Consider the following 19760-nt stretch of genomic DNA (forward strand, 5'->3'; position numbering starts at 1 on the left):
TATCATCGTCAATATCTACCATATCGTCCAATTCTACCATAACAACTTCAATATCTACCATATCCTCCAATTCTACCATTGTATATTCAATATCTACCATATGCTCCAATTCTACCTCAGCACCTTCAATATCTACCATATCCTCCAATTCTACCATAGCACCTTCAATATCTACCATAGCCTCCAATCTACATCAGCACCTTCAATATCTACCATATCCTCCAATTCTGCCATATCATCTTCAATATCTACCATATCCTCTAATTCTACCTCAGCACCGTCAATATCTACCATATCCTCCAATTCTACTATAGCACCTTTAATATCTACTATCCTCCAATTCTACCATAGCACCTTCAATATCTACCACATCCTTCAATTCTACCATAGCACCTTCAGGACCTACCATACCCTCCAATTCTACCAAAGCACCTTCAATATCTACCATATAGTCCAATTCTACAATCTACAAAATCCTCCAGTTCTACCATGATATAGCCAATTTATACCACATCCTCAAATTCCACCATAACATCTTCAATATATATCATGATTTACTCCAATTCTACCATTCATTCAAAATAAACCAATTCCTACCCCTATTCTACCATTTCCTCTACATCTACCATGACGAACCCCCATCCAAATCTAACACATCATAAATGTTAACACTTTATGTCGTAACCCTGTTGAGAAGATTCCTTACAGGGAATGTAGTCCAATTTATAGCACGAGCGCCATACATGTGTCGTTTCCCGATGGCGCCAAGGAAACGTTATATATCTATTACCACCGCATCAGTTTAACGTCTGAAACTGATATTTCAATTTGATACATTGTTTTTCTGTGGAAATAACCCGGTGTCTATGCATACAAAGTACCTATGTACCCACATGCGCGAGACACCATGGCAACGACGTTACAACACGCTGTGCTTAAAGCCTTCCACTGCTGGGAACACACTGACACTCTAGAAGTGATGCCTTTCGTAATTTTAAATTCAATATTTTTTGTTTCTGCAGCAACCCCGCCATCTGAAATCAATAACATAAGATTGCATGTCGTTTGATAAAACATAGCAAGTATCATGTTACAAACCTGTCTCCCACAGCTGTGTAATTTGTAAATTATGAACGAACGTTTTCCTATGGTCCTTGAGTAAACGAAAACCGAATAAAAAATATCTCTGACAGAACCCAGAAGCCGGGAAAATCATTTATTTGACAAGAGTAATAACACTGTGAATTATTCATCCATATGTCTTGGGTGCATATTTGAATCAATTTCTCTGCCAAGTTAAAACCATCCCTAAACGAGACTATAATAAAAAAAAATCATTTATTACCCGCCTGTTCGGGAATATTCGGACGTGCACTCTACCGCTGCACATCAGAGCTGGAAGTGGACCATCGCAGCGTCGCATTGATCAATACCGGTTTTAAGTCAACGTTCATAATTACCACAATGATTCCAGAGTCAAGAATCGTGGAAAACGATGTCATCAGTCGGACAGAGCCACGAGTCGCCCTCGCTATCTCTTAAACAGGAGAACTCTATCAGTATTTGACTGACAGTTGTTCATCTGACTTCCCGAAGAATTGAACCAATAGCCGAGCGGGACACATCCAGTATTGACTCGCGCGCAGAGGTCAGAGTGCGCGGCGTGTTGCAGACGATTAACTCGACTGTGGAGTAGTGAACTGGCGGACCAGTTGATCGTATGGACTGACAGACACGAAGAACCATGGACGCGTTTCTGACATTTGGAGTTTCTCTTGTGTTCATATTCTTATCGCTTCGGACAACTAACCAGTCATCAGGTAGGTGCCCCTTGTTTTCACACACACACACACACACACACACACACACACACACACACACCTCACGTGTCCAGTTAGGAAATTGGAGAGTTAATTGAAACAGTCATCTTAAACGCTAAAAGTACTGATAGAAAATGCTCATGGACAGTTAACATCGCTATATGATAACCAATCTGAAGGTATTATTAAGTCATTGCTTGAGTCCAAGCTTAGAAGAGGCCGTGAGTATGATAGCCTAGCGGTTAAAGCGTTCGCTCTTCACGCCCAAGGCCCGGGTTCGATTGCCCTCGTGGATACGATGTTTGAAGCTCCTGTCTTGTGTCCTGTGTCTGTAGCTATAGCTGTAATATTTGTTTCTTTTGTTTGTTTGTTGTTTAACGCCGCTCTCAGAAGTATTCCAGCTGTATGGCGGCGGTCTGTAAATAATCGAGTCTGGAGCAGACCACCCATGATTGATATCTTGAGCATCGATCCACGCAATTGGGATCGATGACATGCATCAACCAAGTCAGCGAGCCTGACCACCCGATCCCGTTAGTCGCCTCTTACGTCAAGCATAGTCGCCTTTTGTAGTATTGCTAAATGCGGCGCAAGAAACCAACTCGCACTAAGCTTAGATGTTCGTATATTGCTTTTATGTCCATGCAACATGATTTGGGATAACTACAACAATCAAATACCTGTCAGTCATTGTCTAAAAAGCATCAAAACAGTGTGTGCGAAGGTGCGGATTGTGCACTCAAACATTTACCTAAATTATTTAAATTGATGACGCTAGGTGTTGCAGTACTAATTGATTTAGTGGCTGTGCCCTCGATGGGGGGTTTAAGAAGCGTAATATTATTGAGAGGGTATCGTAAGTCCAAGTCAGTCAAAGCATATCTATATCTACCGTTGTCTTAAACTTAGAATATCTGTCATCTTAATGTTTAACCAGAGGCTGAAGGAATAGAGTTGTTGTTTTTGTTTGATATTTAACGCCGCACTCAGCAATATTCCAGCTATATGACGGCGGTCTGTAAATAATCGAGTCTGGACCAGACGATCCAGTGATTGACATGAGCATCGATCCACACACTTGGGATACGATGACATGCATCAACCAAGTCAGCGAGCCTGACCACCCGATCCCGTCAGTCGCCTCTGACAACAAGCATAGTCGCCTTTTAAGGCATGGGTTGCTGAAGACCTATTCCACCCCGTATCTTCACGGGTCGAAGGAATAGTGTAAATCCTACTTGGGAACCGCGCAGGTTTTTTGGTTTGGTTTGTTGTTTAACGCCGCACTCAGCAATATTCCAGCTATATGACGGCGGTCTGTAAATAATTGAGTCTGGACCAGACAATCCAGTGATTGATATCATGACATCGATCCACGCAATTAGGATCGATGACATGCATCAACCAAGTCAGCGAGCCTGACCACCCGATCCCGTTAGTCGCCTTTTACGACAAGCATAGTCACCTGAACCGCGCAGGTAGCAGAAGTATCGTTAATCCCCACCGCACTTGATATGGTCGCCTAACTTGGACTGCTGGCCATCTACAGCTCATTTTTGTGATGTATTGTTTTGTAATGTGATGTAATTTTATGGTTACATGCTAGGTTTAAATATCAATCTATAATAAATCTAGTTATTTTAATGTTCTTTGTTGACAGGCTAGATAAAATGTTTCTGATATGTTTAACCTTTAAAAGTCACGATATGGCCGAAATGTTGCTGTTGTGACTTTAAATTTAACTCATACTCACTCACTTATTGATTTAGTTTGTTTGTTTGTTGTTTGACACCACACTCACCAATATTCCACCTGTAAATAATCGAGACTGGGCCAGATAAGCCAGTGATTGACATCATAAGCATCGATCTACGTAACTGGGATACGATGACATGCATCAACTAAGTCAGCGAGCCTGACCACCCGATCCCGTTAGTCGCCTCTTACGACAAGCATAGTCGCCTTTTACGGCAAGCATGGGTTGCTGAAGACCTCTTCTAACCCGGATAATTTACAGACCGCCGTCATATGGCTGGAATATTGCTGTGTGCTGCGTTAAACAACAAGCAAGCACAAGAGCCGTCTAAATATAGATCGGGTGGTCAGATTTGTGATTTAGCTGACTGCATGTCGTCGTGTCTCAATTGCGACCAATCACATGTGTATCTGGTCCACACTCGATTATATACAGACGGTCGTGATAGAGCTGGAACATTGCTCAGTGCGGCGTTACACAACACTCACTCAACTTAACCTTAGCATTCATTAGGACCACCACACACACACACACACACACGTTTTTTGTAACATTATATTATGTTAATTGACCAGTCCCTAATCAATGTTCGAATTAAGACCTTATTTACTTGATTAATAGAATAATCATGAATACAGTTTTGATATACCGGCGAACCCCTATTTTTTCATGACCCCTTAATCTCACCCCTCTCATATAAAATTATCAGTGCGCAAGTTTTGTACATGCTATTGGCATATTATAAAACATATCATAATCGATTAATATGTAGAACTTAGCACAAAAGCTTATTGATATCGCGCCCACAACATACAGAATCATCTCATCGAAAGGTTTGGTATCACCTCGGGTTTACCTGTGTTGTTATGCGGCTTTACAGCATCAGTGATGCTGCAGTCGCTCCGCACAGTACCCAATCCCCGCCAGGTTCATGCTTGAAATATTGAAAACTCTCATATGACATCTGAAACCGGCTATCTCGGTTTGAAACCATGAATATTTTACAACAGTTGGAAGATGGGGCTGATGATGAAGGAGCGTTGTCTGACGCTTGGAGGTTTCATATCAATCACAACATCAACATCAGTCGCTGCGGCCTTTTAGAACTTTCAATATTTCATATGTATCCATTTCCAGTCATTTAATATGCGCATAAGCATTTATTAAACCATAGTATTCAGTTACCCAGTGAATGATCTCCCATGCCATTATCATAGCAAGATGGTAGGCTGGATAATTGAGAATGGAAGGCTCACCAATTTAATCAGTACTTATGAGACTCAATTATAAATCAAATGGTCTCAATTTCCCTCCAAATAGCCCCATCACTTGACATTTTCGAGTCAAGACTTAAAGCGTTTTCGCTTGACAACTGCGCCTCCTTACTCCAGTGTAATAGGAGTGTGTTTTGTCAGCGTTTTTGAGCAAAACCTATCTGTGTGTCTGCGAACTCAAATTGTCAGGTGTAGATCAATCTAGAAGTTTGAGATTACCTTGATGGCACAGATACTGTCTCAATTTCACAAATTGCACTAATAACAACGTGTAAACCTGACTTTGAGATCCAGAGCGTGACTTACGTCTTCTGAAATGCCTACCCGATTTCTTAGAGACTGAAATAAGGTGAGGTGAGGTGAGGTGAGGTGAGGTGCATGTGGCGGCTTGCACTAGTCAGGATGGTTGGTTGGTTGTTTAACGCCGCATTCAGCAATATTCCAGCTATATGACGACGGTCTGTATCAAAACGAGTCTGGACCGGCAATCCAGTGATTAATGTCATGAGCATCGATCCACACAATTGGGATCGATGACATGCATCAATCAAGTCAGCGAGCCTGACCACCCGATCCCGTTAGTCGCCTCTTACGACAAGCATAGTCGCCTTTTACAGCAATCATGGGTTGCTGAAGACCTATTCTACCCCTGATCTTCACGGGTGGCACTAGTCAGGACTGATGCCAGTTTAATAGTGCTAGCCCCTGAGATACCACGCCGCAGTTAAACATGAATACCCCACTCAGACACAGTATACTGACTCCGAGACGAGTCTTGTTTTATCCACTTAATGCCGAACACCAGGCAGGGTAACAACAAGTACCATCTTTTGACGTATTTTGGTATGACACGGCTGGGGATCGAACCCCGGACCTTCTTCTCTTCGACTGAATATAATGTTTGATATGTTCTAATGGAAGGTGTTAATATGTCGAATGAGGCGATTAGATGCCATCAGTGACACATTTTGTCAGCCTGACTTTTGAGAGACGTTTGAGGTTTCAAATATTTTGCCAGCCTTTCACAATACGAAAATGCAATAACCTGACACTGATTATAAATCCTAGTGGAACTCCTCCTTTACATATAAACCGAAAGTGGTTCTTTTCAAGAAATAGATAATTATTTCATAAAGCTAGCGCATAACTACATGTAAAATTCATCCACGGCGACACAGACATGTTATAAGAAGATACACTCCGTGAAATATTGCAGCAATACAAAATACGTTCATGGAAATAACGTAGACAAATGCCACGAGCTAACTCCACTCGTGATTAAATTGCCGTCCCCATCTTCACCGTGAGTATAGTCATACTACGTGTTGATGGATTAATAATGTCACAGTCGGCGTAGTTGGCAGCATTCCCCCGCGACATCAGCAACAACAGCCCGACATTGTCGTCCAACAGAACACAACTGCCGGTACCTAATCTACCTGCCCATCACATATTCAAAGCGCATTTCCCCACTCGGCCAATCATTCCCTTCAATAACCATGTCTCGCAGGGCAGCGAATATCTTGATTGACTTATTAATTATCTCTGACAAGACTTTCTGTAGATGCATTCAGGCACGAACGAACAATGAACTCAATGGGGGCAGCTTTTTATCCATAATTGATACGGTTAATTGGCAATCTGAATAAGAAAAGTGGGGTATTTCACAAGCGCTGGTGGAAATACGTCACAACTGGCGTGAGCCGTGTGAAGCAGTGATTTTGGGAAACTAATTACTTGGAAGGCAGTTGCATATATTCATTATCATATGAATGTACTTTGAAGATGGGGTGAACAGAACGGCCTGGTATTACCAGATTAAGCTAGACCTGAACTCCAGTTTGACACGTCGGTGGATTTTATGAAATCCTAATGAGAAATCAGTGGTCAAAGTGGATTATGGAGGCAAATCAATGAGTTCACCTAAAAGACGTGAAACACCAGAATCTATAAATTTTAGTTATAGAAGGCCATTGTACTGTATAAACCTTGGACAAATTCGAACAACGGTCGTCAGTGATGTTTTATTTCATTGCACTCCCATGCGCAGATCCATTAGACTCTAAACGACATCCCAACGGAGAAATATCCAATAATGCTATATTCTGTATGTGCAGTTCCAGTACTCGCGTGTAGTCCTGCTGAATACCGGCACGATCTTGCCAATCAGCGGTTACTCTTCACGCTCCGTGACACACACATAAAACGCTAATCCAGCCGTTCTCAGATGCCGATCAGCAATAGCTCTGCCTGCAAGGTCATTCAGACTTTTAATGAAATATTGCTGTTTGCAGTGAGTGAGTGAGTGGGTGAGTGAGTGAAACCTATACTTGCAAGGTCGTTCAAACTTTGAAATATTGCTGTTTTCAGTGATGTAACTGAGAAAGAGCTTTCTTTTATTTGTTTGATGTTTAACGCCGTACTCGGCAATATTTCAGCTATATGACGGCGGTCTGTAAATAATCGAGTCTGGGACAGACAATCCAGTGATTGACATTATGAGCATCGATCCACGCAATTGGGATACAATGACATGCATCAACCAAATCAACGAGCCTGACCACCCGATCCCGTTAGTCGCCTCTTACGACAAGCATGGTCACCTGTTACGGCAAGCATGGGTTGCTGAAGACCTATTCTACCCCGGATCTTCACGGGCCTGCTTTCGTTTAGTAACACTCAAGCAATATCAAGGGAGGGACACCAGAAGCGGACTTTACACATTGTACCCAGGTGGGTAATCGAACCCCGGGCATTCAGTGCGACGAGCGAACCCTTTAACCGTTATGCTATCCTACCTCCTCTGCTTCTTTGACTGGTTGAATTAGGTTTATCACTGCTTTCGACATCATTTCAGTTATATAGTGGATTGTCAGAGTAAAGCCGGAAGTGAAGGAGTTCGTTGGCAATGAACGCTGCCTCATTTGTTGCAAAGCCACAAGCAGGGGCATGGTGCTGACAGACCAAGGATCATAAGCGGGGCATATTTGAGATTCAAACCCAAACTCAGCAGATCCTGGCACGGCTAAGGGACGCAAGTCCATGCATCAAATTACGAACACAGGGTCATTCGTACCCCAGACGATTGGAAAGCCACAATCAGGGGTATGGTGCTGACAGACCAAGGATCATAGGCGGGGCACATTTAAGAATCAAACCCACACTCAGTAGATCCTGGCACGACTAAGGGACGCAAGTCCACGCATCAAATTACGTCCACAGGGTCATTCGTACTCCAGACGATTGCGAAATCTGTCTTAGGACAGTGGATTTAACGTTTTCTAATTGTACAGAAACGCCAGAGACACAAGAAATTTGCATTCAGACAGAAAGATTATACCAGGTTATTTGTCGTTCCATGCTTATGGGTGAAAGATGATTGTTTTTGGTGGTTTTTTTAATGTTATTGAAACGTCGATGTCATAATTTCCTTAGGGAAAAGGAAATTTGGTCGCTATGGAATATGCAAATGTCCTGAAGGGTTGCCATAGATACCACGAGGGAACGCCATTAAGGTGGTGTGCAGGCCTTTCTGTCTCTGTGTTCAAACAAACCACTATGTAATGAGGTATTAAAGCTACACGTCCATGTATTCTATTGTGGATTCGAATCCCAATTCACGCTGATAACGATTCATTGTTTGTCAGCACCATACCCGTGCCTCTTGGGTTTCACCACAATTGTTTGTTTGTTTGTTGTTTATCGCCGCACTCGGCAATATTTCAGCTATATGACGGCGGTCTGTAATTAATCGAGTCTGGACCAGACAATCCAGTGATTGACATCATGAGCATCGATCCATGCAATTGGGATCAATGACATGCTTCAACGAAATCAGCGAGTCTGACCACCCGATCCCGTTAGTCGCCTGTTGTGACAAGCGCAGTCGCCTTTTACGGCAAGCATGGGTTGCTGAAGACCTATTCTACCCCAAATCTTAACGGTTATCAAAGACAAAGGATGGATAGGGGGGCCCACTATTGATGTACCACAATGATATCGCCGCGCTATTTTTAATCGTCATAAACCATACCCTCTTGCACTGGCTATAACAGACTGATCTCTTGACGTAGTCGTCTTCCTATTAACCCTATTCTGTTTTCTCAATCCCTTTGTGCTTGCCACATAATACGGCTGTGTTGTGTAATAGTCACTGCATCTCCACAGCCTATGTGTTCATGTCTGATAACCAGCTACTCGGTGTGGTTCTGGCTGTGTGTGGTCACGCCATAGTACCATTGCTCTTTGTGTACTCATTTGACGCGCCTCTCCATGAGGCTCTCGCGCATCACTTGATGAGGCTCTGGCGGATTTCCATCCGGCGCAATTGACATTCAAACTACTCCCATGATCAAACCTTCTGCGTCACATATGACGTGAGTATGGCTCGTGAATATTTGTTTTGTTGAACGAATGAAGGAGTATTAGCGCCAACTGATAGTTCATCACCAGTTTAGTATAGCAACTCCGTGAGTCTCTTAAACACATAGCATGAAGGAGTATTAGCGCCAACTGATAGTTCATCACCAGTTTAGTATAGCAACTCCGCGAGTCTCTTAAACACGTAGAATGAAGGAGTATTAGCGCCAACTGATAGTTCATCACCAGTTTAGTATAGCAACTCCGTGAGTCTCTTAAACACATAGAATGAAGGAGTATTAGCGCCTTCTGATAGTTCATCACCAGTTTAGTATAGCAACTCCGTGAGTCCCTTAAACACATAGAATGAAGGCTGGCTCTTGCTGTGATTACGCCAAATTGCGAGTCGTTGCTTTGGGGGGATTGTCTAAAAGTCGGGCCAAGAAAAGTCGGACCGGGCCGGGCCAGCGGGTAATACTAAAAATGGATTGCAGAATAATAAAACGAAACGTGCATATCTTCCGTTCTTGATAGGCTGAGTTGCGTTCAACGCCACTATTAGTGTAACACTATGATATTACTGAGCTGTCTTCAATCGTCACAAACCATACCCTCTTGCACTGGCTATAACAGACTGATCTCTTGACGAAGTCGTCTTCCTATTAACCCACTCTGTATACTCAATCCGTTTATGCTTGCCACATGATACAGTGACTGTAACACAACACAGCCGTATCCCCACAGCCTCTGTGTATTGCAGTTGATGGCCCCAATAGTATTGATACATAACGTTCCACACCTCTGTGGTCGATCTTTAGACAGACAGACAAATAGGATTATATCGTATATGTGGCCATGAGGCCAATGGTACAATGACATTTTGTTGCAGGAAAATTCGTCGTTGAGCACTACTTGTATATTGGAACTGAATAGACAATGTACACGGTTTTATTAATATTCAATATATCATCCTTCTTTCAAATATCTTATAAACAAAAACTGCAAGTCTGATAAGAATATGGTTATTTTTGCTGTTTATTAACTGTACAAATGTCTTTGTAAACTACGGTTATAGCGAACTCAAAGGGACCACAAATTCTAGTTCGTTATAACCGTAATTCGTTATAAGCATATATACAGCAAATGGCAGGGTCCTAAAAAACAATTCGTTATGTCCGCCAGTTCATAATAAGCGCGTTCGTTATAACCGTAGTGAGTGAGTATGGCTTTACGCCACTTTTAGCAATATTCCAGCAATATCTTAGTGGGGGACACCAGAAATGGGATTCATACATCGAACCCGGGTCTTCAGCGTGAGCGAACGCTTTAACCATTAAGCTATGCAACCACCCCGTATGTTGAATACAATACCTGTCTCAACATTGTTGCCGTAGGAATATTGATCAAAGATATACTCTACCGTTAACGTAATCCGACACAGCACAGTGTGATTCTGGTTTTAGTAGCCATAGTAGCTTTAAAGTATCTGAGTAGCTCTCCTCGTGACAACGTTTCCGGTTGTCTCTTCAACTCAACACAACACAGTGCCTGAATAGGTAATTGTTTATTCTCATAATATAATATCAACCTGAATGGCAGCGTCATGTCAAGCTTTTAGCTCTGTAACAGACTCAGGCAGGGTAACAACAAGTGCCACTTTTTAACAGCTGGATCGAACCACCGACCTTCCGTTCACCGATCAAACGCTCTATCCAGTACACCAGGGAGGCGGTCAGATCAAGACTAGAACCTACGAATTATTTTGCATATATATGACACTAATTAATGCTGAACTATTGTAGAATAACAGTCAAATCTGATGTTCGACACAGACTTTAAATCACACGAACTCGGATAGTTTATAATTGTTTTTGTAAAGTTTTATAATGGAGTAGATCAATTTTATCTTGAAGTTCCGTCTGTAACATTAACTGCAATTAACCACAACGAACATCCCATATCGACAAGGCATAGATCTATTTTCTATTTATTCTACTACGCGTAATACGTCCTCCTGTCCCAATTATGTATTTCCCCTGTTTCCATTTGTCGCCTTACAGCACGTTATATGCGGTTGATGACCGTGACGTCGAAACCACGTCGCTCCAGTGCAACGTTACTTACACTCGTTTAACTTCAGCAAATGTTGTAAAAGTCCCTTTTCACAAGAGAAACCATATCGACCTGTCTCTTATATTCCAACACTGACTATCATTGTCGCTGCGCTTGATCTACATGTTCACGTTAATTTTGTCACGTTTTGATTACAGTAAAGTACGTTTATAACGACTACGCTTATAACGAACTGACGGATATAACGAACTGATTTTGTGTCCCGACTATTTCTATAGGTATGCTGTATATATGCTTATAACGAACTACGGTTATAACAAACTAAATTTAGTGGTCCCTTTGAGTTCGTTATAACCGTAGTTTACTGTATTTTACACACTCACACGTTAAATACAATCACATACTGATCAAATATACTCATCCGATAAAATAATGCGACACATCGCGGTGTGATGAACCATAGGTCTAGTTTCAGTAGCCACAGTAGCTTAGTAGCTCTGCTCGTTACAAGTTTCTCAGTCTACATCTGGGATGGCTCTTCTACTCAATACAACAAAGTATCTTCAAAGATAACTGTCAATTCCCTTAATGAGCTCTCAGCCTGAATGGCAGCGTCATGTCATGCGGAAAGCGTATAAGGTATTCTAAGGGATTGACCTGGATGACTTTCTCATTTCTGATAGAAACCTAACGACAGTTGTTTCATCCCAAATGACTAATCAATGCCAATGCTCTTCGCCCAGGTAATATAGACGGTGATTGTTACCATTGGTTTCACCCATCTGACTTTAGTAGACTACCAGGGCAAAATAGCTACTTATTCAGTCTACAGATCGTGTGTATGTCCACAGCAACGTTATATCATTAGGTCTTTTGTGTGATGGCGGCTGACGAAAACATACTCGGAAAATCGAATTTCCGTGTATGAATATTATTTTCAAAAACGTCTGTTATGAACTATTGGTTTGAGCTGGATTTAACTATGCGAGACGATCTCCAGTTGTGTTTTGTTCGCTTTAGTTTAGGCACGAATTTCCGTGTATGAATATTATTTTCAAAAACGTCTGTTCTGAACTATTGGTTTGAGCTGGATCTACATGTAACTATGCGAGACGATCTCCAGTTGTGTTTTGTTCGCTTTAGTTTTTAGGCACGGGTGGCCCAGTCGTCTAATGTACCACAATAAGCTGTGCAGAGTTGCGTCCCTTAGAGGTGTCAGGAACCTGTGCTATTTGGTTCGAATCCAGATTCTGCCTTATGATGTTTCTAGGTGTGTCAGTTTCATTCCTCAGCTCGTGCAAATTCACTAATGTGGTAAATGTCTAAGCCCTTCTGGGGGGCACGGGTGGCCCAGTCGTCAAAGGCGCTGCGATTCGCTGTGCAGAGTTGCGTCCCTTGGGCACGCCAGAAAGCTGTGATTGTGGATTCGGATCCCGGTTCACCCCGATTATGTTTCTAGGTTTGTCAGCACCATACCCGTGCTCGTGGGTTTTCACCGAAGTGGTAAACGTCTGAGACCTACATCACTTCGGGCTTTCCTCCCACATTAAGCTGACACGCCGTGATATAACTGGAATACTGTTAAAAGCGGCGTTAAACCCAACTCACTCACTAAGCCCTTTTAATCTCGGGCGGTCCATATCAATTAATACGCTTTGATGTAACTGAAGTACTGTTCAAAGTGGGACATTTTGTTGTTTGGGTGCGATTAAATTCTGATCTGGGCTTGCACAAGAAAAATAATAAATCGTTATGACTATGTTAAGTTATAAGAGTTTCAACAGAGAGTAGCACTTAGACTTCTCAGCTTTTTGGATCGATACAGAATAGTTATTACAAGGAGGCCGAAAAACATGTACCATTTACCCATTCATTCAAGTCAAGTGGTTTGTGACCCCCGGATATCGTTAACTCAAGGTAACAAAGATTGTTTATCACTCTATTGCATGAGTGTATCACCATTAACGGGCAAGGATGTGGCCTAGTGTTGAAAGCGTTCGCTCGTCACGCCGAAGACCTGGGTTCGAATCCCAACATGGGTACAATGTGTAAAACCAGATGATGGTGTTCCTGGTCGTGATTTTGCCGGAATATTGCTAAAAGCGGCGTGAAACACTATTTACCAACTCTCCATTAAAAGTAGATCAGTTTTAGGCTTATTACCAGATGAATACGGTCGGATGTACCCCATGTATGGCCGTTCACCCGCACCGTTAACTAAACAGAGGGTCTTCAAACCATATTCTATTTATTTATTGTTTGTTTGTTGTTCAACGCCGCACTCAGCAATATTCCAGCTATATGACGGCGGTCTGTAAGTAATCGAGTCTGGACCAGACAATCCAGTGATTGACATCATGAGCATCGATGCAATATCCAGCTATATGACGGCGGTCTAATCGGGATAAGATGACATACAAGCCAAGCCAGCGAACCTGTCCACCCAATCCCGTTAGTCGTCTCTTACGACAGGACAGGGTTGCTGAAGACCTATTCTAACCCAGATCTTCACGGGTTCAGACCGTATTCCATGAGCCATAAGCCTACTGCGAATTGATCGTACCGCCATGTTTATGATTTACCAGAATATTCAAACGGAGATTGAAATCCTGAGCGTTTGTTTGTCGTCATGTTGCCTGGTGTGCTCTAGACGACAATTTATGTTTTTATACACTACGTATTATACATTTTCAGACGTCGTCTAGTTGAGTGAGTGAGTGAGTGAGTATGCTTTTACGTCGCTTTTGGCAATATTCCAGCAATATCACGGCGGGGGACACCAGAAATGGGCTTCACACATTGTACCCATGTCGGGAATCGAACCCGGGTCTTCGGCGTGACGAGCGAACGCTTTAACCACTAGGCTACCCAACCGCCCCTCGTCTCTTTGAAATGAGATTGATTTGCCGATATAGATCAATCTGTTGCCATAACGAGGGAGCATATTTTTCCTGTTGTACACAGCTGTGACAGGATACATTGAACTTTATGAAATGTCGTTGAGCAGTATAATTCAAGTATTGTACATGTAAGTGACATCATTTCTGTTGTATAACTCGTGTGAGGTTGTGGTTGGAAGAGACGCGACTCGTCGCTTGGGCGTTCACACCTTCGTGAAACACATAACCAAGGGTCATAATCGAAGGGAGATTGAGATTAGAGGAGAGGTGAAATATGGGTTTAACGTCGCGTTCAATGTTATTACACTTATGTAGCGCGTGCGTGCGTGCGTGCGTGCGTGCGTGCGTCTGCTTGTACCAGTCCGGAATAATGCCAGACTTATAGTGCTAGCCCACTGAGATACCATGCCGCAGTTGAACATGGATGACCCACTCATTCATTGTATACTGACTCCGATACAAACAGTCGTTGTTTTATGACCTTAATACCGAGCGTCAGGAAGGGTAACAACAAGTACCATCTCTTAGCTGTGGGATCGAACCACCGACCTTCCGCTCTCCACTACACCACGGAGGCGGTCGGGTTGGGTTAGAACCTACGTCGTACGCCGTTAAATCTCCCACATAATTACTGCTGAGGATATCAATCGAATCGGTAGGTTCGACAAAGACTCTAAATCAGTACACGTACTGACAAAGTATATAATTGTCTTTGTAAAGTTGCATGGAGAGTAGATCAATTTCATCTTGACGTTCCATCTGTAACATAAACTACAATTAATCACAACGAACATCCCATATCGACCAGGCATAAATCTATTTTCTATTTAATCAACAACACGTAATGCACCCTCCTGTCCCAATTTTATATTTTCCCCTGTCCCCGTTTGTCGCCTTACGGCACATTGTATGCGGTTGATGACCGTGACGTCGAAACCACGTCGCACCAGTGCAACGTTTACTTACACTCGTTTAACTTCAGCAAATGTTGCAAAAGTCCCTTTTCACAAGAGAAACCATATCGACCTGTCTCTTAGATTCCAACACTGACGATCGTTGTCGGTGCGCTTACTCCATGTGTACACGCTATAGAGAATCCTATTCCTCATCACTCCGACTACGTTTAATTGATAAATTTGCCTGCAATAGTCTCAGAAATTGATTATACTCATCCTAAAGTGGCAGTCATGTATCTCGCCGACTGATTATTGAAACGTTTCAGCGGCTTGCAGCTATCCGGGTATTAGTAATTCACGGCGTTTCACGCCATCGTCGACGATGGAAGTCTACACCACCGCGAACCACTACAAGGGAACGCTCATAGACCCAGACAGATTAAGTCCGTCGGAAAGAACATTAAAGAGAAAAATGGGTTATGTAATTCTCTGTTGACCGGATGAATATGGTCTGTGTTGGTTAGACTGATTTTATTGGGAGAGCTTTTATTAATCTCTGGAGTTACGTGGATTTAAGTGCTCTGATTTCATACGCAGTATGGCACCACTCATATCTGTTGTATGTCCGCCAACACGGCTTTCACTGGTGTCGCTTGTATGAATATCGTCTGGCAGTGCTTTGAAAGAGATGGATGATACCTTACTGTCGCACCCCTGTAGAACAATGTCTGAGTGAATGTTAGCAAAACTATTTTCTCGTATTTGGTGTGTAAATCCCTCTGACTGGAGTCTGGATGGGCGCTTTTGGTATTGTGGTTATGTAAATCTAGACTGGCTAAACAAACCTACCTGCTTTTACGAGAGCTACGCGTTTCCTATTAGCAGGATTCCCCACAGAAACATGAGTAAATTTCAACACTATTGGTGTTTAAATGGCACAGATCAGTGTAAAATCGTACTTTTGTTATACACCTCCTGTGGGTTTTAACTAAATTAATGTATATACCATACGGAATAACAACATGACTGTAGAGTATCGCCGGGTATGAACTATAATACCTTTTAGGTGAGAAAATAAAATATTACTTTTGAAGAGGATGTTGTGGAACGGCGGATGTAGATAGCCAGTCGGTAAAATATTCGTTCTTTCAAATTCGGTCTGCAATGGCCATGTCTCCTTCAATGCTGGTCCATTAGAGTTTGCTCTGTTGTCGAAGAGCAAGGGTGTATACTGACCTGTAATCTTGTCATTCCACGTTCGCGTTCAGTAAATGTGTCAAGACGGACGTTCAGTAAATGTGTCATGACGGGCGTTCAGTAAATGTGTCAAGACGGGCGTTTGGTGAATGTGTCATGACGGGCGTTCAGTAAATGTGTAAAGACGGGCGTTCAGTAAATGTGTAAAGACGGGCGTTCAGTAAATGTGTAAAGACGGGCGTTCAGTAAATGTGTCTAGACGGACGTTCAGTAAATGTGTCAAGACGGGCGTTCAGTAAATGTGTCAAGACGGGCGTTCAGTAAATGTGTCAAGACGGGCGTTCAGTAAATGTGTCATGACGGGCGTTCAGTAAATGTGTCTAGACGGACGTTCAGTAAATGTGTCAAGACGGGCGTTTAGTGAATGTGTCATGACGGGCGTTCAGTAAATGTGTCAAGACGGGCGTTTAGTGAATGTGTCAAGACGGACGTTCAGTAAATGTGTCTAGACGGGCGTTTAGTGAATGTGTCATGACGGGCGTTCAGTAAATGTGTCAAGACGGGCGTTTATTGAATGTGTCAAGACGGACGTTCAGTAAATGTGTCTAGACGGACGTTCAGTAAATGTGTCAAGACGGGCGTTTAGTGAATGTGTCATGACGGGCGTTCAGTAAATGTGTAAAGACGGGCGTTCAGTAAATATGTCAAGACGGGCGTTCAGTAAATGTGTCATGACGGGCGTTCAGTAAACGTGTCAAGACGGGCGTTCAGTAAACGTGTCAAGACGGGCGTTCAGTAAACGTGTCAAGACGGGCGTTCAGTAAATGTGTCATGACGGGCGTTCAGTAAATGTGTCAAGACGGGCGTTTAGTGAATGTGTCATGACGGGCGTTCAGTAAATGTGTAAAGACGGGCGTTCAGTAAATATGTCAAGACGGGCGTTCAGTAAATGTGTCATGACGGGCTTTCAGTAAACGTGTCAAGACGGGCGTTCAGTAAATGTGTAAAGACGGGCGTTCAGTAAATGTGTCAAGACGGGCGTTCAGTAAATGTGTCAAGACGGGCGTTTAGTGAATGTGTCAAGACGGGCGTTCAGTAAATGTGTCAAGACGGGCGTTTAGTGAATGTGTCAAGACGGGCGTTCAGTAAATGTGTCAAGACGGGCGTTTAGTGAATGTGTCATGACGGGCGTTCAGTAAATGTGTCAAGACGGGCGTTTAGTAAATGTGTCAAGACGGGCGTTCAGTAAATGTGTCAAGACGGGCGTTTAGTGAATGTGTCATGACGGGCGTTCAGTAAATGTGTAAAGACGGGCGTTCAGTAAATGTGTAAAGACGGGCGTTCAGTAAATGTGTAAAGACGGGCGTTCAGTAAATGTGTCTAGACGGACGTTCAGTAAATGTGTCAAGACGGGCGTTCAGTAAATGTGTCAAGACGGGCGTTCAGTAAATGTGTCAAGACGGGCGTTCAGTAAATGTGTCATGACGGGCGTTCAGTAAATGTGTCTAGACGGACGTTCAGTAAATGTGTCAAGACGGGCGTTTAGTGAATGTGTCATGACGGGCGTTCAGTAAATGTGTCAAGACGGGCGTTAAGTGAATGTGTCAAGACGGACGTTCAGTAAATGTGTCTAGACGGGCGTTTAGTGAATGTGTCATGACGGGCGTTCAGTAAATGTGTCAAGACGGGCGTTTAGTGAATGTGTCATGACGGGCGTTCAGTAAATGTGTCAAGACGGGCGTTTAGTGAATGTGTCATGACGGGCGTTCAGTAAATGTGTCAAGACGGGCGTTTAGTGAATGTGTCATGACGGGCGTTCAGTAAATGTGTCAAGACGGGCGTTTAGTAAATGTGTCAAGACGGGCGTTCAGTAAATGTGTCAAGACGGGCGTTTAGTGAATGTGTCATGACGGGCGTTCAGTAAATGTGTAAAGACGGGCGTTCAGTAAATGTGTAAAGACGGGCGTTCAGTAAATGTGTAAAGACGGGCGTTCAGTAAATGTGTCTAGACGGACGTTCAGTAAATGTGTCAAGACGGGCGTTCAGTAAATGTGTCAAGACGGGCGTTCAGTAAATGTGTCAAGACGGGCGTTCAGTAAATGTGTCATGACGGGCGTTCAGTAAATGTGTCTAGACGGACGTTCAGTAAATGTGTCAAGACGGGCGTTTAGTGAATGTGTCATGACGGGCGTTCAGTAAATGTGTCAAGACGGGCGTTAAGTGAATGTGTCAAGACGGACGTTCAGTAAATGTGTCTAGACGGGCGTTTAGTGAATGTGTCATGACGGGCGTTCAGTAAATGTGTCAAGACGGGCGTTTATTGAATGTGTCAAGACGGACGTTCAGTAAATGTGTCATGACGGACGTTCAGTAAATGTGTCAAGACGGGCGTTTAGTGAATGTGTCATGACGGGCGTTCAGTAAATGTGTAAAGACGGGCGTTCAGTAAATATGTCAAGACGGGCGTTCAGTAAATGTGTCATGACGGGCGTTCAGTAAACGTGTCAAGACGGGCGTTCAGTAAACGTGTCAAGACGGGCGTTCAGTAAACGTGTCAAGACGGGCGTTCAGTAAATGTGTCATGACGGGCGTTCAGTAAATGTGTCAAGACGGGCGTTTAGTGAATGTGTCATGACGGGCGTTCAGTAAATGTGTAAAGACGGGCGTTCAGTAAATATGTCAAGACGGGCGTTCAGTAAATGTGTCATGACGGGCTTTCAGTAAACGTGTCAAGACGGGCGTTCAGTAAATGTGTCTAGACGGGCGTTCAGTAAATGTGTCAAGACGGGCGTTCAGTAAATGTGTCAAGACGGGCGTTTAGTGAATGTGTCAAGACGGGCGTTCAGTAAATGTGTCAAGACGGGCGTTTAGTGAATGTGTCATGACGGGCGTTCAGTATATGTGTAAAGACGGGCGTTCAGTAAATGTGTCAAGACGGGCGTTTAGTGAATGTGTCATGACGGGCGTTCAGTAAATGTGTCAAGACGGGCGTTTAGTGAATGTGTCAAGACGGGCGTTCAGTAAATGTGTAAAGACGGGCGTTCAGTAAATATGTCAAGACGGGCGTTCAGTAAATGTGTCATGACGGGCGTTCAGTAAATGTGTCAAGACGGGCGTTCAGTAAATGTGTCAAGACGGGCGTTTAGTGAATGTGTCAAGACGGGCGTTCAGTAAATGTGTAAAGACGGGCGTTTAGTGAATGTGTCATGACGGGCGTTCAGTAAATGTGTCAAGACGGGCGTTTATTGAATGTGTCAAGACGGGCGTTCAGTAAATGTGTCAAGACGGGCGTTCAGTAAATGTGTCATGACAAGCGTTCAGTAAATGTGTCATGACAAGCGTTCAGTAAGTGTCAAGAGACACGTTCAGTAAATGTGTAATGACAAGCGTTCAGTCAGTGGCAAGAGACACGTTCAGTAAATGTGTCATGACAAGCGTTCAGTAAATGTGTCATGACAGGCGTTCAGTCAGTGGCAAGAGACACG

The 19760-nt window shown here is 43.3% G+C and overlaps 1 protein-coding gene across 1 annotated transcript in view; it reads left to right on the forward strand.

The window, feature by feature from the left end:
- Nucleotides 1–1619: 1619 nt before the first annotated feature.
- LOC124116075 (putative carbonic anhydrase-like protein 1) overlaps nt 1620–19760 on the forward strand; it is a 155009-nt gene continuing 136868 nt past the window's right edge. Inside the window, exon 1 of the mRNA XM_046477285.2 lies at nt 1620–1820. Coding sequence (XP_046333241.1) covers nt 1745–1820 — 76 coding nt within the window. The 5' untranslated portion in view covers nt 1620–1744. The remainder of the gene's footprint in view (nt 1821–19760) is intronic.

Source organism: Haliotis rufescens, unplaced genomic scaffold (assembly GCF_023055435.1).
Source record: "Haliotis rufescens isolate VD_foot unplaced genomic scaffold, xgHalRufe1.0.p SCAF_23, whole genome shotgun sequence".
Taxonomy (NCBI): Eukaryota; Metazoa; Mollusca; class Gastropoda; order Lepetellida; family Haliotidae; genus Haliotis; species Haliotis rufescens.